General features: G+C 44.5%; 1 protein-coding gene across 1 annotated transcript in view; it reads right to left on the bottom strand.

Moving 5' to 3' along the window:
* Positions 1-22277, bottom strand: part of FAM184B (family with sequence similarity 184 member B) — a 77794-nt gene that overhangs the window by 24947 nt on the left and 30570 nt on the right. The window contains exons 2-8 of the mRNA XM_088792699.1: positions 20777-21529; positions 19916-20051; positions 18595-18734; positions 17845-18051; positions 12473-12583; positions 8172-8276; positions 291-397 (exon numbers count right to left, since the gene is read on the bottom strand). Coding sequence (XP_088648825.1) covers positions 291-397; positions 8172-8276; positions 12473-12583; positions 17845-18051; positions 18595-18734; positions 19916-20051; positions 20777-21529 — 1559 coding nt within the window. The remainder of the gene's footprint in view (positions 1-290; positions 398-8171; positions 8277-12472; positions 12584-17844; positions 18052-18594; positions 18735-19915; positions 20052-20776; positions 21530-22277) is intronic.

Genomic DNA, 22277 nt, shown 5'->3' with positions numbered 1-22277 from the left:
TCCATGTCTGAATTTTGGTCAGGTTCACTAACCTGTATGAGTTTCAGGTTGTTAATCTGGAAAATGGCCTGTCTGGGTTGGTGTGACAATTACGTAAGATATTTTATGTAAAGCCCATTGCTGTACTGAAGACGTACAAGGCATGTCTGCTCCCTTCCAAAGCATGATGCAAGGGGCAGCGATAAATACTTGAAGACTAACTGACTGACTGACTGACTGAATGAATGAATTCTTCCAAATCTGAGTCCTCATTCACTGGAGCCCTCAGAAGTCTGCATGCCCTCCCTTACCTTTCTTCTTCATCGCTGCTGGTTCCTTCTTCAGCTGCTAATTTATCTTGATACTCTTCTCCGCTGGGCAGGGTCTGAGAAGGTTCACTGATCTTCAAGCATGGATCCTAAGGCAAAAACAGTAGCAAGATGAGACTAAGTACAGTTCCCTGACCCAAGCTGTGCCTTATCAAACCAGAGAGCAGAGGAGAAAGAGCCCCCAGCAATCTACTACTGGAGCATAATTCGCAGGCTGAGGATGAGGCCTGTGGTGACTCAATGCCTAGCACAGGGCTTGGCTGAGATGCTGTATCAGCTACTTGTATTGTTTTTTTCCCCGTCAACTAAGCATTTCACAGGCTGACAAAATAAAGCATGGAGAGAGTAAGTAGCTGTCCAGGGTCCCACCATCAGTGAGTAGTGGAAGTGAGATGTGCAATCAGGCATCTGACTCTGCGGCCTGGATGCTTATCCACCTCGTGATACCCTCTGTGTATTATCCACAGAGAGTGGTCCTTGGAGGGCCTACTTCACGGGCTGTCGTGGGGATCAGAGGACAGTGCCAGCAAAAGCCACGGGTCAGTAAGTGTGAGCAATTGGTCTTACCATTATTATACCCATTTTACAAGTGGAAGTCTGCTACATCTTATCACAGAGGACCAGAAAACATGGAACTTGCTGAAAGACAAGAAGCACTGAAAAATGGAGTGTGGTAGGAGGAGAATACGGAAGCTGAGTTAACAAGGAGGCTTCCGACTTTTCTATAAATTGACTTGTTCATGTCATTCTCTTTTGCACAGAGATGTAAAAGTGAGAAAGACTTTTTTATTTTTTTTCTACTTGTCATGGTAACTACTGTCCATGGAAAACAGTATAATAAGACAGGCTAGGAACAGATTTCTTTGTTCCAGCTGTTTGCCATACCATGAGAGGCAGGGCCCAGTGAGTTTGGTTCACGGCTGTGCATTCTCAGAAGTGATGCCACTGACCAGCTTACAACCTCCATTGGACCTGAAGATAAAAGGCCCATCTTTGCCTCCTATTTTCAGGTATTTTGGGCATTAAAAGTATCTCAGAGATCTCTGATTTCTATAAAACCCAGAAACAAATATCTGGGTTTAAGTCTAAGCAAAACAGCTTGTGAAACACAGTTATAAATACATGTTCTCTATAATCCAGGGGAAATAACATAATAAATGTGGAACAACAACGACTCAAAATCAGGATAGTATAATACCACAATATAAACACATAAATGACGGTTAAGGTTAATTAGGTCCTGGTTTCAAAAGGAAATTGAAGGTTACAAGGAAATTTTGGTAAATAGCACAAAATATACTGGCAAAAACAAAATGGTACCAGTAATCACCTTAAACATGAACTGGCTAAGTTCAACATGGATATCTATCATGGTAAAAGGAATTGTTCACTAAAACACTCTCATAATGAACCTGTAGGCAGCTAACAATAAAGCCTGAAAACATAAGGCAAAACGTTTAGAATTGTAGTGAGAAACGGGCAAATTTATAACTCTAAAGGGAAATTTGAATACTGATATACCCTCTCAGAATCCGATACATCAGGTGGACAAAATGAGCTAGGATATGGAAGATTTGGACATTAGTAAGCTAAACCTAAATAGCTAAAAAAAAAAAAAAAAAAAGACTACTAGTCACTGTTAACATTTGTATGGTGCTTAGCGTGTGCCAGACTCTAGTGTGTGCCAGGCCCTCAATTCTGAGACTGGCATTATTACCTCATTTTAAAAGTGGTAAAACCAAGGCAGGAGAGGATCCATAACTTGCCCAAAGTCAGACAGTGAATATATCACAGAACTCGGATTCAAATATGTGTTCTTTAATGACCAAACTGAGAATATATGTTGTTGTTTTTTTCCTATCTAACAGGAAACATTAAAAAAACTGACCCCACAGTAGGCTATAAACCAAATCTCAACACAGTTCAAAGTGTAACATTCTATAGATCTTGTTATATGATGACAATGCAATAAAATTGGAAAGCAACAAAAAGTAGGTGTAAAAGAAAAAACAAGATAAACTTCAAAACTCTGAAATACAATTAAAAATATACACACTTAGTGGGAACTTTATAGCCTTAAATACATTTATTAAAAAAAAAAACATTTAAGGGGCGGCCAGTTAGCTCAGTTGGTTAGAGCACAAGCTCTTAACAAGGTTACCAGTTTGATCCCCACATGGGCTACTGTGAGCTGCACCCTCCACAACTATATTGAAACAACTACTTGACTTGGAGCTGATGGGTCCTGGAAAAACACACTTAAAATAAATAACACTTAAAAAAAATTTAAAGAAGTTAGAAAAAGAATAACAGAATAAACCCAAAGGAAGCAGAGGAAAGAAATATGAAAGATAAAATTTAGGGTATAGAAAAAAAGTAGATCTGATGGATACTTCTGAGAGCTGACTTTTTGAAAAGACACATCAAATTACTGGTAAGCCTGATCAAGGAAAAAGAGAGAAGGAACTTAAAGCAACGTGAATAATGGACAAAGATCTCCTGACAGTTATTATAGAGATGAAAAAGACTTTCAAATGGACTCTGAGCCACTGAGAAGACCATGAAAGGGAATGTGCAGGATGTCATTGCTGGGCCACTTTATCGACCATATTTAAAGGCGTCCTGGGCAGAAGTCCAGAAGCAGGAGGGGATGAAAAAAACGCTAAAAAAGCTGATGCTGCACCTGGTTGACTACATCAGTTCTCGTCTATTTCCGTACATTAACTCATGGATGCCCACGACTCTGTGAGGTGGCAAGGGAAGACACATCTGCCCTTGTGTCACAGACGGGGATCTAAGATGGGAAACATTCAAGGACTTGTCTCAGGTCACGTGGCCAGCAGAGGGTGGCACAGGGGCTGGACCCCTGGATCGTCTGACTCCCATCCATGTCACGCCACGTGACTGCACTGGCACTTGGCTGGGTCGTATTGGCATGATCTTCAGCTGCCAGAATCAAGACCTAACTGGGTGTGATTTCAGGCTGTTGTACAAACGTGCTGCTGAAAAGTGTCTGCAAAATCGATGCTCAAAATCAACCAGAGAGATGAAGACTGCTTCCGTGATCAACAGGGAGGTGAATGCAGCAATCCTGTCTGTTTCTATTCACTTGTTTCCAGCCCCTGGTCACCAGAGAAAGGGGTACCCTTACCCAGAAAGGAGATGAATCCCCCCACTCCTCAAAAGTAACTGAAGGAACCCAGTGTTCTTCCAAATCACCCTCCAGCCAAGGTGAATTTTTGATGGAGCTCCTAATCTAACCTTTTAACTACTGGACTCAAAATGGCACCCTCAGTTTCATTCATTCAGTTGTCATGTCACGTATCAGTGTACATAAAAGGAAGTGCTAAACATCTGCCACATGCAGGTATGTTAGGTGCTGGAAGGATAAAGATGAAAAAGACATAGTTTTTGATTTCAACAAATTTAGGGTTCAGCAGGGGTGGGGCTCAACAGGCCATGTAACGGACAATTCCTCTCCTCTCTCCTACTCCTTATGTACCTGGTGTTTTGGATCAAAGTGCACCATCCAAAAGGAGCTAGTATGCCATTTGAATGCTTTACCACTGGACTTGACCACGAAGATCAAGAGATGGCTGAAAGAGTACTTTCAAGCCCACCAAAACTTATTTAAACTGTGCACTCTTCTGTGAGTTCCAAATGAAATATACGATCCAGCGGCCCTTTTCCTGTTTATCTCCTTAGGGTTCCAGTGAGTTCCTCCCAGGACCAACCCTGAGCCACTCTGCATGTATCCTGATTTATCTGCCCCTAATTCACACACTCTTGGGTTCCCAATCAGGCATTTTCTCAGGTTCAGCCCAGTGCCCTCTCTCCAGTGTTAAGGTGACCTGGGTATAAATTGTGCACAGAAAAATAAATAGTTCTGCTTCTCCTATAACCATCCACCGCAAAAGCCTCCTCCTGACTCCTCCCAAGCAAATGGCTGGTTATTTTAAACCTGTGTTCACATTAGGTCTTCATCTTTCATCTTCCAGGCAGTTAACCTCTTCTGGATTGTTTCTATTTTAAAGGAACACCCACACCCAGAAAATCTCCTGGAAGGGGATATTCAAAGTCATTCTCAAGTTCAGTTGACAGTCTTTCAAAGGTGCATTACGTGTCTCCTAAAACAGAACACCTAATGCAATGGGGTTTTGCTGAAATGATTACAGGGGACTGTAATAGATACTACAAAGTCATCTCACATTTATAGAATGTTTAACAGTTTTGGAAAGTGCCTTCATATTCTTTCTTCCGTTCATTATCACAAGTCTCTGGGGTGTGGAGGGTGGGGATTATCACTGCCCTTTTACTAACGAGAAGCAGTATAGTAACGTGGTTAGAGCATGGGCCCTGTCGCTGCTCTTTGAGTCTCAGTTTCCTTATCTGAAAAACAGGGATAATAATAACACCTGCCTCCTAGGTAGTTGTGGGAGTGTGTAAAGCACTATGTGCCTGGCACATAGTCAGGGCCTTATCTGTGTTTGCCATAGGAGTAATGAGGAAGCTGCTCTCGGAGAGGTTTTCGGACTTGCCTGAGGCCCCCACGCAGGTGTCGGGTAAAGCTTGGGTGGAACCCATGTCCTAACCCTCAGACCGGAGCTGTCGCCCTCCTTGTGCTGCCTTTCTAGGCTCCAGCAGACCTCATCCCATCTTGGCCAGGAATCTCTCCATGGAGTGGATCTCCAGGGCAGCCTGCCTGGGTCCATGCCGGATGGAGCCAGACCCCTCCACTCACATCAGATGGAGGGAGGGTGGCAGCCCCTAATGGCCTGAGGGTGCTCAGGACGTCACAGTTGCTTAAGGGCTTAGTGATTATTTGTCTGGGAGCCCCCGGGACAGCTGACGCACTTCGATTCATATGATCCTCCAGTTATGGTACAGAGTGACTGCTGCCCAGCAAACCACTCAGGGCCTCCTGTGAGCAGGGGACACTTCTCAGACCTGGGAGAGCTTCTCAGTGTCCCTCGTCTCCCTTGCCCCCGGCCCCAGGGATTTCGCCTCGGGGCCCTTCACATGCTCCTTCCCCCTGCCATGCCCCTTCCTGGTGAAGTCACGTGCAACTTCAGCATCCAGGCAGGTGGCAGCAGGTGGCAGTCTTCTGTGTAATGCCTGGATTCCGTCTCCCATATTGGCTGCTCAAGGATCTTCCTGCCGTTATCACAGCACTTAGCATACCAGGTTGTTACTTAAGTAAATATTAATATGCCCCATTTGAAATGGAGCTCTCCCAGGACCAGGTCTGAGCCTCACTCACCCCGCACCCAGCCACACGCCCTCTGTAGTGACAGCACTCATATCCTTGGTGACACAAAGTGACTTGAATAATAATTACCACAAATGACTCCTTATTCTTCTGGAGTGGGTGTAGGCAGGGGACTCTGTGAAAATGTCAACCCTTCTCTGCCCCCAGTTCACTCTGACCCAAGCACCAGAGGAGTCTTCCAGAAAAAAAGTTTCCCTTCAGCATTACCACAACTGAAATGGCTTTCGGAAACCAATGAATAAAAACTGTGACTCTGAGAGAATCAAGGAGACCAGACATGAGAGACCAGGACCAAAAGTTCAGTAAAGTCCCAGCTGACTTTGGTGGGGACAGAGCCACACCCAGGTTTGGCAACCATCCCTCTGTGTGTCCTGAGAGTGGAGTGAGATGTCTGCTCTCAGTTGGCGTTATTATTTATATCTGTTTTGACTCACTGGAAAGCTTTGGCACAACTGCTGAGGGCCTGAGTCTAGAACAAACTTCAGTTTTATAGCCCCCTGACCGGCAAGAACGTCACCGGGAAGTTGTTCTTTCACATCCTGTTCTGGCATCGCCGTTTCCACCCCCAGATCAGCTATGGATCATTCAAGCCCCGCTAAGCCTCCTCCGTGAAGGGCCATCTGCGCCTGGCAGCATCTGGTGTTGTTGCAGGTGTCCCCGCCATGCAGAGGGCTGCTCACATGTCACCTAGACCACTCTGGGGACGTCTCTAGGACTTTGTATCTCCAGGGCCAAGGCAAAGCGTCGACTCAGTGGGCTGGCATACAGTTGGCTTGCCAAAAACATGTGAACTCAATTACAAATTTCCTCTGACTGGCCAAGTTCAGGAAGTTTTGTTACTCCCTGTTTTGTGTTGGTAAGGCTGTGGGGCAACAGGTATTCATTCACCTCTGTTGCTGGTGGGCGTGTGCATTGGAACCACCGCAGCCAAAGGCATGGTGGCACATCTATCAAAGGTAAAAACGCACACACCATTGGATCCACCAAGTTCTACAACTGAAAGAATGAGCACCTATTGAGCATTTACACGTCCTAGGTGCCGTTTCCAACAATGCACATATAATAACTCATTTAGTCCTCACAAAAGTGTTGGAGGCAAAGCAAGGAGACTTCAAATCATCTGCCCAAGACTCTCCAGCCAGTAAGAACCCAGACATCGGGCTCAGGGGTGAGCTCGCTTAGCTACTGTACTGCACTATATCCATCTACAGTTTTGTGTTATCTATTCTCACTGAAGTATTATCTATAACAGTGAAAAATCAGGAACGACCTAAATATCCATCATAAGGGGAGGTTAACTATATTACAGTTTTTCTGTTCAAGGGAACACTAGACAGTTGTTCTTTAAAGAAAAAAGTTGATATGGACGTGTAGTGATGTATTACAATCTCCAAGCTATAAAAATGTAAGTTAAAAAAAACTGAGTGCAGGAGAGTACACTGTCATTTGTGGGAGAAACGTCTGCATATGCACGGCATGACTCTGAAAGGAGATACAAGAAGAAATAAAAACAAAACAAAACAAATATACAGGGAACCTAGGAGAGGGGACATGCTTTCCACTGTACCACTTTTATACCTTTTGAATTCTGTGCCATGAAAGTGAATTACCTATTTGAAAAGAAAACTTAATTTAAAAGAACAAACTCTACCTGCAAAGTGCATAATAGTTACCACGCAGAAAACACAGTGTCAGAGGTTTAATTCTATTACTAAATGTCCACATCATTTTAAAGCTGTTTGTTTCTGCATATTTCTCCCCTCTAACATCTAGCTCAGAGGCTGGCATATCCTAGGATTCCACAAATGGTTATGGAATGGAGGAATAACTTGCATATTGAGTTGAATAACATGGGAATGATAGTCACTGAGGTTCCTCCTGCAACTCTACAGACCAGGAGGGGCCCCTACTTCTCTCTAGAAACCAAGCTCAGTGAGGGAAAAGCATGGAACAGAATCTCCCTCAGAGCCTCCAGAAAGAACAAACCCTGCGGACACCTTGATTTTGGACTTCTAGACTCTAAAACTGTGTGAGACAATACATTTCTATGGTTTAAGCCACCAAGTATGTGGTGGTTCATTATGACAAATCTAGGAAGATTATGCAGCCAGTCAGGGAGACAAACAGGAACTAATTTCTAAACTAGTTTTAGCAACAGCATCCCTAAAAGGGCAGGTCCGGCGGGAGGACGAGGTGTGGGAGTAACTGGTATCACACACGCGGAGGGCGGCTGCGGCAAGGGGGCGTTACTATTACTGTTATGCTTCATGCTGAGCAGAATAAAACGCGCCCTCCCCCCCCAATCAACTGCCCCTTTATCTGTCAGGCAGGCTGCTCTGAGAGGGAGAAAAGCTTCATCTGACAAGCCTTGTTCTTTTCTCAAACCATGTGGGTAATTACTCAGAACTCTATTTTCTTTGTGGTTTTTGCAAATAGATTTTGTGGTGAATTTTTTTTTTTTCCAGGCATTTTGGCAGCTCTGAAGGGGGAAATAAAAAAGCCCTTTCATGGCGGTGTATGTCACTGGGGACGCCAAAGTGCTGCAACAGAGAAGAGAAATATCCTTAATTAAAGTAGAAACAGACAAAGGTTACCTGGGTCTCTGAAATGCTGCAGGGCTGACAGTCTAATTCCTGAGTCCTTTCCTCATTTCGGGAATGCACCTTATTCTGTTGGATAAATTCTTCCAGCCTTAAAACCTAAAACAGAAGAATAGAAATGCTTGGGAGTAAAACAAAGTCCTGTCTCCCGGATGGGGTTATCAATTTGGGTCAATTTGGGTCAATCAGTTCTAGGGACAGTGCCGCATTACACAGATTCCAAACGTACTTCTAGAAAGGCCATTTCTAATTAGCTAGTTGCTTAGTCTTTCCAAAAGATGAGACTGGCAAGTTTACCGTACGCCACACTCTCTCAAAATTACTTACATACATCTATCTGCCTAGAGGTGTGGGGTGGTTTTCATTGGCTTTCACACCATTTCACACTATTTCTTTTTTTAAAAAGTGAATTGGTAAGGAAAAGGAACAATATTTAAGAATTATACAGATAATATGAGAGAAGAGTGGCTAGAAGGTGCGATTGAATTGAAAAGTGTTAATTATGATAATTATTATTAACCAAGTAATCATAGAGTGTCAATCAAACTACTGGCTTACCTGCTTTAGACTTTGAAAAGAAGAAGGCCAATAATCATATAGGAAACTCAGACAATGCTAACCAATCTTTGTAGAAAAGCTAATACTCCTTAGGCACCGTGGGAAGGAAGGGAAAGGGAAGGAGTGAAAGCAAGATGGTAAGATAATAAAATATGGTCCCTGCCTTCAAGGAGCTGTCATATGATGGAGGAAACAGATACATATTTATAATCACAGCAACATTCAGTAGTCAAACGTACAATATAACAGCACCATTAATGGTGTGTTTGGTCTGTGCCAGGCATGGGCCTAAATATTTTATAGTATCAGTTCTTTTAATCCTTACATCATTATTATGAGGTAGGTATTATTACAAGGAACTTACAACAATAAACTCTGCTCAGAGGAGTCCAGGGCACCTTTAGGGGTACTGAAGGATGAATAGCAGTCCATCAGTGACTGAAGAAGAGGGTGAGAGAAGGCATTCCAGGCAGCAGGAATATCCGGTGCAATGATGGAGGGAGACTAGTATGTGTGTGAGGACCAAAGGAAGGCTCTGTGTGTGTGTGTACAAGGTCCAATATGAAGGACTAGACAGGAGGGGGCAGAGTCTTGGGGAATAATGATGGTTAGACTGGGCCCAAATTGTGTGTGTGTGGGGGGAAGAGAATTAAAGATTTTAGGGAAGGAGTGGCACCTTAAGCAGATTTGGGTTTTAGAACACTAGTCCTGGAATTAGCTGGCCTAGGGAGAATGTAGAGACAGAGAGATACAGGACAAGGCTCTTTCTTGTAAGACTCCTGAGAACATCACAGAAGAATGGCAAAGCTATCAGAATGTCTTGTTGGCTTTACATAATGAATATTTGGGGAAGACGTAGTTAAAGATTATGAAACTACCTATATTGCATCTTGCTAAGGCTTATGAAATATTTAAATGAGTCATGTAACATCTAGAAGCAGGTTAAAAAAAAAAAGAAGAGTATAGGCGAGCCATTCTGAGGGGCTTGACCAAGGCAATGGTGTAAAGAGAGGGGAGAGGACCTAGAAGCGTAAGTGGTAGGCCCTGCGGGACTCGACAATTGATTGGCTGTGATGGTGCGGCAGAGCAGGGACTTGGGTGAGAGCAGGAGACGTGGATGTTGTCAAGGGTGATTCTCCCCTTTCCAGCTCTGGTAAGCGGGTGGATAGACAATGATACCATTAAGCTGGTAAGAAAAATGGAGGATGAAGAGTAAGCCTGAGGCACTCTGTCCATGGTCAACCTCTGGTTCACGCCTAGCCATCTGTAAACACTCAGATTCTGAATGATCCGCAGTCATCCCAGGGCAGCACACTGCACTAGAGACAGGTAGCACAGCGGCTAACAGTGGGGTCTTTAGAGCCTTATCACCCGGGTCAAATCCCAGATCCATTACTTGTTACCCATGTGACTTTGAGAAAGTGATGTACCTTCTCTGTGCCTTCGTTTCCTCATTAGTAACCAGAGGTGATAATAGTACCTAGCTTGTACAATGGTTGTAAGGAGTAAGAGTTAATACGTGTAAACTTCTTAGACAGTATCTTCACCAGAGTGAATGCTCAACAAAGGTTCGCCATTTCTATTTTTAAAGAGAGGGGTTCTAAGAGGAATTCAGAGAAATAGTCAGGTGACGGCCCACGTGTCCCCTGTCAGAAGTGTACCTGGGCTGGTCCCACACATGGATGTGAAGTCTCTCTAAGCTCTGCAGAGCAGGGTGGTCCAGATCCAATATGAAGATTGGCAATATAGCTCAACAGGGAGGTAGGGAAATGAGAAGAAGGAAGGGAAAAAGGAGGAAGGGAGAGTAGAAGGAAGGCGGGAAAAGCAGGGAGAAAGAAATGGGCTTCCTTGCTATGTAGCCCACCTTGAGCTGAGATGGAACAGAAGCCTCTACAGCAGAGACTTTCAACCTCTAAGCCCCTCATATATCAAATCTAAGGAATGGCATGCTCACCTTGTTTTTTTTTTTTTTTTTAAATGATAATTTGTGACAATAGAAAAAAGATTAGAGAAAAACGTGTGTGTGTGCATCACTCAGCTGAAGAACAACGCATCACAAATACAGTTGTAGCCCCTGTGCTTCTCCCTGGTCCATCTCCCTTTCTCCCTTCTAGAAATAACCGGTGGTTCAAATTTGGTTGTTTCATTCTCATGCATGTCTGTAGATTGAACTCCATTATACGTATTCCCAAACAATTGTTAAACTGTTTTACACACAGCTCTGTATTTTTTCTTTCAATTTTTTAAAATTAGTTTCAGGTGCACAAAACAATGTAATAGTTAGACATTTACACCCCTCAGAAAATGATAACCCGCCTCCTCGAATCTACTACGTCTCTGACATCATATATAGCTGTTACAATTCCATTGACTCTATTCCCTAGGCTGTACTCCACATCCTGTCACTCTATACATATTAAATTACAGTTGATATTCAACATTATTCAGCTTCAGCATCAGGTGTACAGCGCAATGGTCAGGCATCTATACTGTCCATGAAGTGGTCTCCCTAATAGGACAAGTGCCACGGGGACATAAAAGACAGTTTGGGGAATATAATCAATATAGTTGCAAAGATTTTGTAGGGTGTCAGATGGGCACAGCTCTGTATTCTTAAAAGCTCCCCAGGATGCTGTGATGCATGGCCATGGCTGAGGAGCCGATTTCATGGGCACTTGTGTGTATCGGGGTGGAGGGTCGAAGCAGGGCCCATCTGGAAGATGTGAGGGAGGGCAGAGAAGCAAGGAAACCTCTTTACATTGTTTCAGTCTAATCAGACTAGGGAATGAACCCTGTTTTCAGCCTCTTCTACCAGTTCTTCACCCCAGTAACATAGTCGACAGCCATTTTAAACCTTGACCTTAATCTTTGGGTGGTCCGGGCAAGCGGGCCCATGAATCAAACTCTGTTGTTCGTCTGGTCTAGATCCATTGCCTACCTCTTTCTCCTTTGCCTTCCTCCACCATGGAGGCCTGACAGCGAAGGCCTTGCTTTCCCAGGCTGGCCACGTGACCCAGATATTAGCAGAGGGAGTAGGAGTCAGCTGGGGCTTCTGGGAAAGCTTTCTGATCCCTGATGAAGCAGGCGGGCCTGATCATCACTGCTCCTTCCTGTTTCTTTGTTTAAATTTGGACATGACAACTGGAGTGGGAACAGACATTTGGAATCTGAGCCCACTTCTCCATCAGACACAGCAGGCACAGTGCCTAAGGCCCAGGATACTTTTAGGGGGCCATGAAAATGAGTGAATTTCTTTCAAAACCAGAAGAAAAAAAAAAGACAACGCAGCCTGGCTATATTCTTTATACTAATGCAGTCATAAAATATAATATTATTTTTTTGATTGAGGAAAGAGCCCATTACAGCAAAAGTGTCTAAATGCCCACAGAAGTGATAACAAAGCCAGCATGCAGGAGAGACCAAGGGAATGGCAGACTTACCAAGCCTGATATCATTTAGCTGCAGAATCAACACCAGCAGCCTCCTGCCTCCTTCTTTTATGTGAGACATCAAATGCCTCTTTGTTAAACTTCTATAAAACAGGCTCTCTGTTACTTGCAGCTAAATTTATGCCCCTGAGACAGCCTTCTTGTCAGGTTAGTCCTTTTGTTTCTTCTGAGGATGCTGAATGCAAGGAGGTCAGGGCAGTTTCCTGAGATTCTTGGCATCTCAGTTAACCAGAAACTCGCAGGGCCCAGAACCATCCCCCATGAACACGGCATCGTGTGGGGACTCACCTCGAGCAGAGAATTCTGGAGCTTCACGTTTAGGGCAGCTTTCTCTTCTTCTAGCTGCTTTATCTCATTTTCTGATTTCTTCTTCACTTCCTCCAACTGTGCTTCTACTTCCTAAATGATGATTAGGAGACTTAGCCACACAAAGCACAAAAACATGGACTGGACACACCCTGCCTTATTCCCAATGCGGTTCAGAGAAGCTTATGAGAATCATAAAATATTGTAAGGGAAGATAAATTAGAGCTACACGAGAAGGTCAAAAGAACAAGTGTTAAATTCATACCATAAAGTCTGATACATATGGGGTGGGAGGGGAGGGTAAACCCCGAATTTTAAGTTTTGTACTGTCAAATAAGAAAAGAGAATAGTTGTACTGACACAATTCTCCATGTCCCATAAATCAAAAAACCAACTAAAACCTAAAATCAGAAGTAATATAATAGTATCTGACGGCAGACAGTGATAAATTACAGATGCATGTTATAAATCCTAAAGCAACCACTAGCACACTCGCCTCAAGAAAGGATAGATAATAAGTCATTAGTGAAGATAAAGGGAATACCAAAAAAATATTAAATGAATCAAACATAAACAAAAAAAGAGGTAAAATGAAAAGAGAACAGAAGTGGCACATAGGAAAAACAGCAAGATGGTAGACAATGATAATTACATTAAATGCAAATGGTCTAAATTTCCTCAAAAGTCAGAGATTATTAAAATAAATAAAAAATTAAGACCCAGCTATACCATAAAAGCACTTTGAATAGATAGACACAAGTAGATTAACAGTAAAGAAATGCATTAAAATAGACCATGCAGCACTAACCATAAAAATGATAGAATGTCTATATTTTTATCAAAGTGGACTTCAGGATAGGAATACTTCACAAATGATTAGAAGTCCAGTTCATCAAAAAGACATGATAATCCTAAATGTTATCCCTATTACTTATTTACATCTAATAAATAACTCCAAATTTATATAAAGCAAAAACTGATAGAACCAGAGAAGAAATATAAAAACTGACAGTTTAAATTTGAGATTTCAATACTCCTCTCTCAATAATCAACAGAATAAATAGAGAAAAACTAGTGAGGAAACAAAAGGCTTGAACAACACTATCAACCAACACGACCTACGTATCATTTATAGAATGTTCTACTCAACAGCAGCAGATCTGTGTTCTTTTCAAGTGCACGAGGATCATTCATCAAGACAGGCCATATTTGGGCCATGAAACAAGATGAATAATTGAAAAGGAATGAAATTATAAAGTCTATTCTTTGACCACAAGGGAACTGAATCAGAAATCAATAACAAAGGGATATCTGGAAAGGTCCCAAATATTAAGCAACATATTTCTAAATAATCAAGAATATTTTTGGAGTTGATAGAAATTAAAAGTTGGGGAAAAACTGAGAAAATCATTCACATTTACAACTATTTTTTAAAGTAGAAAGCAGAGGCCTACAGTGGTTTGGGGTGACTTTTTTAAATTGGACAGAGAGTCTGTTACTCTGGCACACTGCTTCTCACACACTAACTTGAGTCTGGTTGTTTGTGGGCACGTCTTGTCCCTCCTAACAGACTGAGTTCCTGAAAGGCATGCACATTTCCTGTATCTCTGCATTGCTCAAAACACCAAATACACATTCAGTAAACAGTAAGTAAACAGTGAATGGCTAGCGGCCCAGTGAGAACCCAGAGGCTGCTCGCCAAGGCCCAGGGCAATGTGTATTTAGTTACGCCTCATAGACAGAGGACAAAACTTAGTGGCTTTGGAATCAGGCAGGCCTCATTCACATCCAACTCTGTCATCTCTTAGCTGTGTGACATTCAAGTGACTTAATCTCCCAGGTTCCTTATCTGTGAAATAGGAACAACGCCTGCCTGCAGGGGAGGTAAGGATCGAATCATGGAGTGAAGAGTTGTCATTCCTTTTAGCTGCCCAGATGACCCTTCTCCGGATGTTTGGGAAATCCTCCATCTGATATATCAGAGCCCTCCTCCCACCACTGATTCTAAAAACACCAGACTTACATTCCCAGACTCCTTTGCAACTGGGGCATGGGCAGTGTGACTGAGGCGCCACCAATTAGACACACCCATCCCAGATTCCGAGTCAGAAGCTATCGATATGTACAAGCTGGCACTGCAGTTTCCAGGGCAGGGTGGCCAGTCATTCTAGAGCAGCACTGACCAATGAACTCTTTGTGACGATGGAAACGTGCTAAAATAGACCAGCTAATATGTAGAAATCCCTCATTGCTGTACTATCCAACATGGCAGCCACTAGCAACGTATGGCGATTGAGCACTTGAAATGTGACTAGTTCCACTGAGAAACTGAATTAAACTTTATTTAACTGTGATGAGTTTAAATGTAAATAACCACGTGTGTCTAGTGGTTACTTATGAGACAGTGCAGTTCTCCAGGTCATGTTCAGGGCCCCGTGTTGGTGGTGTCAGCAGTTTTTACTATAGGTCTGGGCTCAGAGCTGGCGGCAGGGGTGTCCTCATCAGTTTTGCAGTCGATTTGGGACATTCCTGGCTGGGCAGCTGCCAGGCCCAGTGCCTTGGTCTTCCAGAAAGCTACTCATTACCTTTTACTAAATTCCTTTTCTGCCTGCACTGCCCAGGGTGTGTGTGTGTGATGCTCGCCACCAAGAACCCTAAATGACACAGATGAGACGTGGAGTCCAGCAGTTTCTAGCACAGCTCGGGAGGCACTCAGTCCATTTTCCCACGCCCTTCCTACGAATCCATGTAGGCAGGTGTTTATTACGGGATGTGCACTCTATTCGCTCTGTCAAAATCAAGTTATTATAGAATCTAACTCCACAGACGATGAAGGCAGACAGGCCTTCTAGATCAACTGCAGCCCTTTCCTTGTAGAGTCTTCTTCAGGTTAAGGAAGCATTCAGGATACACAATATACCCACACCAAAGGGCTCCAAGAAATAATGTGCTCTTAACCCTAGAGGGGAAAATACTATCTATTTTTTAGTCCAGGAACCCTAATTTGGGGCCTCTTCAAGGCTTTACCTTCTCTTAATCTGCACGGTCTAATTTATATAATTTATATCCTCCGTTTAAAGAAAACACCGAAAAGTGAAAGGAAAACAAAACCAGGAGGAAACAATTTATTCTAACGTGATTCATTCCCCAAATGGACTCTCGCCCGCTGATGAATGCTGAAGTGGGAGTTCTACACCCAGCGTCAGTCTTGGCTGATGGGTTACCAGGGCAACCTGCAGCTCCAGGAGAGCTATTGTGCCTCCCACTGACGGTGGCTATGGATGGAAAGAGTGCGCGGTTGTTTATCTGAAGATTGGATTTGTGTGACCGGTTGCAGCTCACGGGAGGAAAACGCTTTCAATACAGCTGCTTCCTACTCAGCATAGGCGGGAATCTACGGACTCTTCAGTCAGGCTGTCAGGTTTTAACACTAGCTCCACCACGCACTGTCTGTGTGAGCTGATACGCAACATCTTTGAGTCTCAGTTTTCTCACCTCCAAAATGGGGATATGTACACCCATTTTGTAATATTGTTGGGAGGATCATGTGTTCGTAAGAATAAAGTGCTTTATAAAATATAAAGTACGGTGGGCACAAAATAATATCACCCATGATGTCACCCAATGCACATGGTAACTAATCACGGCCGTTTATTGAACTTTGACTATACGCTGTGCACTGAGCTAAGAGTGTATATACACTACCATAGTACAAATACTTCAAAGTACTTATTTTTATTTTCGAAATCAGGTTTCAGAGAGGTTATGTGACCTGTCCACGGTTATACAGCTAGTGGAAAAGTCAGGACTTGGACCCAGGACCAGTCTGGGCCTTTCATGAGTTCATTATTTATCCAACACATATCTATTGAGTACCCCTACTCTTAGCCACCACACAATTCTGCATTCCTCAGTGACATATGATTATCCTTCAGTGAAAACTCAAAGCTGATAATGTTACACTTGATCTTAGCCAAAAGGCCGAGAAGCGATTCAAAGCTAATAATGTTAGCTCTTGGATTATAGCGAGGCTTTCTTAGAATACAGTAGTCCCCCTTATCTGCGGTTTTGCTTTCCGCAGTTTCAGTTACGCACAGTCAACCACAGTCCAACAATATGAAATGGAAAACTCCAGAAATAAACAATTCATGTTGTAAATTGTGTGCTGCTCTGAGTAGCGTGATGAAACCTTGCTCCTTCCCAATCCTCCCTACCTGGACGTGAATCATCCCTTTGGCCAGTATCTGCAAACTGTATACGATCCTCACCCATTGGTCACTTAGGAGTCGTCTCAGTTAACAGATCGACTCAAGGTATTGAAGTGCTTGTGTTCTAGTAACCCATATTTTACTTAAAAATGGCCTCAAAGCCATTCACATAACTGTTATACAGTATATTGTTATAATTGCTCCATTTGTTAAGCTATTTTTGTTTGTCTCTTACTATGACTAATTTATAAATTAAACTTTAGCATATGTATAGGATAGCTATATCTACATAGTATAGGAAAAAACATAGTATAGGTAGTGTTTGGTACTATCTGTGATTTAAGATCCACTGGGGGTCTTGAATTGTATCCCTCATGGATAAGGGTGGGGGGTACTGGAATTAAAGCACCACCTATGTTGACAAGAGGAGTTATACTTCACTTTTTCCCTAAAACATTCACATATGCTATTTGCTTTCCCCAGCCAACAGAAGAGATGGATGAGGCTTTGCATTCTTCTTCGCAGAAAGCAGCCCCCTTTGGTGGGAAGCTGGAACAGTACCCAGAGGCATAAAAGCTCCCACAATGCCGGATTAATTACCTGCATCAACCCAGTGCCTATTATGCTCCAGGCACTAGGATACGCTTTGTTTTTTCACATGAATTACCTCATTGAATCCTCACAGCTACTCTAGGAGGTGCTATTATGGTCAGGTTTGATGCACCAGGAACCTGAGGCACACAGAATTTCTCTCTGAGGGGCCCAGGTAAATGAACTTGCTGTGGTCACAGAGCTAGAGGGTGACAGGGTTCGGACTTGAGTCCAGGCAGCCGGCCAGGCCTGAGTGTTTGCTTCATGTTATTTCTGTTGTTGTTGTGTAGAATTGAATTTCCCTCAGTAAACACTCATAGGACACAATTCTACCCCATGTCAACAGCTCCAGGCCCTAATTTCTCACGGTCTTAAGGTGTCCCCATTTCTTTCCAAAGACCCTGAATTCCATTTGCTCAGAGAACTAGCTTAGATCTGTACACAGCAGGAGCTCAGTAGATCTTTGAGGAAGGAAGGAAGAAATAAAAGAAGTATGGAGGGAGGCAGAGGAAAGAAAAAGGAAACGGAACAGTGTCTGTGCAAGAGGAATCTCACCGTCTGCAGCCTCTTCCTTTCAGCCTCCACTGACGAGCGAACCGATTTGATCTCCATGGTGTGTTTCTTCACCAGGTCTTCCAGTCGCTTCACCAGCTGGTCTCTGAGATGTTTCTTCTCCTCTTCTGTTTGATGTTTGATTTTACGAAGGTCTTCTTCATATTGTCGCTTTATGGATTCCGTCTCCACACTCGCCTCTTTCTTGGTCTATAAAAGGAAAGGGGGCCTTGTAAACCTGCCAGAGTGGGGTAAGGAGAAGAGAACCACCGTTTCTCTTTTGTGCAACTTTTACAATGTTTATATCCCGATTTTACAGCCTCTTTCACAAGGTGCAATAACGTTTATAAGACTATATATTTGATATCTGTAAGAGACTTTATTTTATCCACCACTGGAAAAGGCCTCTTTAGAATAGTGTAGCTATTGACATAGCATCAGATAGGCCCATGCTCCAGTGGATTCTAAAGAATGCTTTCTTTGTTTTGATTGGGAACATATAATGGGAATCCTAAGCAAGTTTCCAGTTTCCCAGGAGCTGACGATAAGGAGTTAGGAGAATTCTGCTACATTCTCCATCTCCTAGTTGGCAGGAAGTTGGCTGGAACTTCAGACCCACACATCCACCCCTGGAACCTGGGACCTGCTGCTTCCACCTGGGTCGGTCACGGTTGGGGATTGGCCTCTACCTGAAGCTCATTCCAGCAAAGCCTCCTGTGACATCTCCATCCCCAGGGCTGGGTCAGACACTACCTGTGTAGCTGTTCCTGCTTTCATGCAGGGGCACTCCTTGGGAAAATTCGGATTCTGCCGAGGAAAGAGACTGTGGCCTTCCAAGTCATACGCTTTCCCTGGGACTTCTGTCTCTGAAATTCGCTCTGTCTTCATGTCATCTACAAGCAGAAGTTTCAACATCATTCGGAATGCATGCAAGGCCTTTGGCAGTCAGGTCCCCAGTCTGCCGCTCAGTGATTTTGCCCATTACTCCCCTGTGTAACCCCTGCTCTCTGGCCTTCTGGCCCTCACGCATGGTCAGTCAAGGTGGTGATTGTTATGTTTGCTCACACAGCATCCTGAGTTCCAGCAGTTGCTCTGCTCTCCCTTCTTAACCTAGTCATCTTCAAAGTTTTTTGACTGTGTTTCCCATAGGTTAAAAAAAAATCGAGCATGTTTCTGGATATGTGTACTGTGAAGGGATTTAAATTTAAAGGACTCTAAAGGATAAGACAAAAATAAATATAACTACAATTGCTCAGTTTTTCTTCCCATGTTCCCCACAGTACTTATCCCACACTTTTGAGACCACTGTTCTAAACCCTCCACACATCTCTGGTTCCAACTCGAACCTCTGCTCCTCCGCAGCTTTCCAGCCCTCAGTGATTTGTTCTTTCCCAGACACTTCATTCCCCTGCTGCCTCCTGGGCCATACACATGATACCTAAGCATGTTGTGGGCTGTAATGTAACTGTCCCACAAGCTCCCTGGAGGCAGAGCCCATGCTTTGTGCCTCTCCCGGTGTTAAGTTGGTCACATCATAGGTATTCAAGAACTTTCTGATGAGGAAGATAGTGGAAGGCGCTTTGGAGTCCGACATCCTTAGATGCACACACCATCGGTATCACCAACCGGTTGGCTGGCCTTGAGCTAGCCATTTGCCCATTCTGAGCCTCATTTCCTCATCTGTGACATGAGACACTAACAACTATCTCACAAAATTATTGGTAAGACCCAATAACGTCACTGTGTGAAATGATGTCAAAACTATAAAGTGTTGTCTACGTGTGGGGAGAAAGCCAGTGTTGAGAAGTTCAGGCACTACAGTGGGCCAGATGGGGAAAAATTGGGGGCAAGGGTTCCTTTTGCATCATGCCTTTTAGATACCGGGCCGGAGGCAGCTCTAGGTGTTGGCTCACCTGTCCTATGTGGACTGGACTCGCCCACCAAGCATGTCAGATCAAACAACCCTGCCCCTCCACTCTGCTCTCTCCACAGTTTCAGGACCACCTGACAGCAGCGCCAGGCCCACCTGGCAGCCAACCTGCATCTGTAAGGAAATCGTTTCAGGGTACCTCACCCGTTTTCTGGGTCACATGACACTCCTGCAGTATCAGTCTGTCCTTGGCAACAGCCAGCTTCTCCCCGAGTTTTTTTGCAGTGCTTTTCAACTCTGAATTCTCCTGTCGAGCCTCCTTGAGCTGCACATCCAGGTCCTAAACAGACAGAAAGGGTCTCATTTGTCTGGTCAGCATTCTGGGTAGAGACAGCCTTTGTACACAGAACTGAGGTCAGATCTGAAAGCTGAGGACGTGCACAGCACAAACCCTTAGTCTGTAGAAGTCGGTGGCTCAGGGGTCACCAAATCCCTGCCCATCCTCAGATGGGCTGTGTGACCTTGGGCAAGTTATTTAACCCTTCTGTAGTGAGGACCAAATGAAATGAAGTGTCTAGGACAAAAAAAACCAACAACTCAGGGGTATAAGGAATATTAGCTGCTGCTACTTTTAGAGATGGGGCTCTGTGAGTGTGTGGGGCTCACATATTGATTTGTCAGTGGTCTGGCTCTGTACCAACACCACGTCGCAAGGATTTTAGGAAGGCAAGTTATTATAGAATTAGGCTGACCTCAGTTCAAACACTGATTAGCTACATGCCCAGCTAGGTTAGTCCTTCAGCCTCTCAGTTTCAGTCTTGTGTTCTCATTTGTAAACTGGAAGTCTCTAAGCGCTCTGAGGTCAGGGACCAAGGCCACTTCCTGGCATATAGTAGGTGTTCAATAAATATTTGCTGAACGAACGTGGTTGAACGCAATGGAGGTAATAATGCTCACTTTGGTAGACGTCAAGTGCTCTGCACAGTGCCTGACACACAGTAGGTGTTCAGAATTAGGGGCCCTGATAATTACCCACTCGAAAGGCAGGAAGAGATCTTCCTTTACCTGAATCCTTTCCTTAAGCTTCTGGGCATACTTCTTCAGGTCACTGATCTTGCGGCCTCTGTGCTCCAGGTCCCCTTCCAGCTTCCTGACCTGGGCCTGCAGGGCCGACTCCTGGACCTGGAAGTTCTTGCGGAGGTCGGTCTCCTTCTCCTGCCACTGCCACAGGGCCTCGCTCACCGACTGCTGCATGGCCTGCCGGATGGCCTCGTTTTCCCGCTCGTAGGTGGCTTGCAGCTCCTCGGCCTTCCGGGCGTAGTCCTTGCTCAGTTGCTGGTTTTCCACTCGCAGCCGCTCCACCTCCAGCAGGACCTCCCGCATCTCGGGGCCGGAGCGTGGATCTGCCTTTGGGTCAGGGCTCTCCTGGGACAGCCGACCCCACTGGGGCGCCTCGTGGCTCATCAGGTGCTGGAGCCTCTTCTCGTAGTCAGCCTTGAGCTCTAGCATCTCCTTGGAGAGGGTGAGGACCCGCTCGGCGTGCTCCGCCTCCACCCTCAGCTCGCGCTCTTTGGTCTCCAGCCTGCACGTGGCCGAGTGGGCCAGCGCCTCCTGCGTCAGCCTCTTCTGTAGCTCCAGGGCGCTCTCGAGGGCCTGGATGCGCTGGAGCAGCGCCTCCTCATCGGCGTGGCCCTGTTCCTGCAGGAGCTTGGCCTTGGTCTGGGCCACCGCGCTCTGGAGCTCCTCCTGGTGGGCTTCCCGCAGTGCTTCCATGCTGGCCTCCGCCTCATCCTGGCGTGTGTTCAGGGCGTAAATCACCTGCAGGAAGAGCCACAGACCCCAGTTAGTGCGACGTGTGTGGGAGTGATGACATGACCAGAGATGTTTCTCCTCCGTGGTGGTCACTTGGGCTGACCCCCTGAGCCACCCTTGAGAAGACCATTTGTGTGGAAGTGATTTGTTAGAAATTGTCCCCAGGAGAAACCATTCAGGGGGCCGGGAAGTGGCACAGGGTGGAACAAAGCAAAGGGGTGACACGGCATCCAGGCCCACAGAGGGTCTGTGGCAGAGTCCCATGGAGGACCTCTGGAGTACATGAGAATCCGGCGAAGGGTTTAAAGCTCTAATTTGTTCAAAAAGAACACTCTGGGATGTGAAACACTAGAAAATGGAATTCAGCAATATATTAAAAGACTATATACCATGACCAAGTGGGAATGCAAAGTTGATTTAACGTCTGAAAAATCGGTTAATGATTACATTATTACATGGCTAGAATAAAAGACCATAGAATAGAAAAAAGGAAAAAAGCCACATAATTGTCTCAGTAGACACAAGAAAAGCATTTGACAAAATCAACACCCCTTCATGATAAAAACACTCACCACAACTAGAAATAGAGGGGAACTTCCTCAACCTAAAAAAGGTTATCTATGAAAAACCCACAGCCAACATCGTACTCTGTGGTGAAAGACTGTTCTCATGACTTCAGGAACAAGACAAGAACACTTCGTTACTGTGTGCAGAAAAGAATGAAGGAAGGCAGGAGTATGATGGAGCCCACACA

Source organism: Rhinolophus sinicus, chromosome 1, assembly GCF_057876585.1.
Source record: "Rhinolophus sinicus isolate RSI-liver-muscle chromosome 1, RSI-T2T, whole genome shotgun sequence".
Lineage (NCBI taxonomy): Eukaryota > Metazoa > Chordata > Mammalia > Chiroptera > Rhinolophidae > Rhinolophus > Rhinolophus sinicus.
The sequence above is the reverse complement of the archived record's forward strand: the minus strand, read 5'-3'. Positions and strand labels throughout refer to the sequence as shown.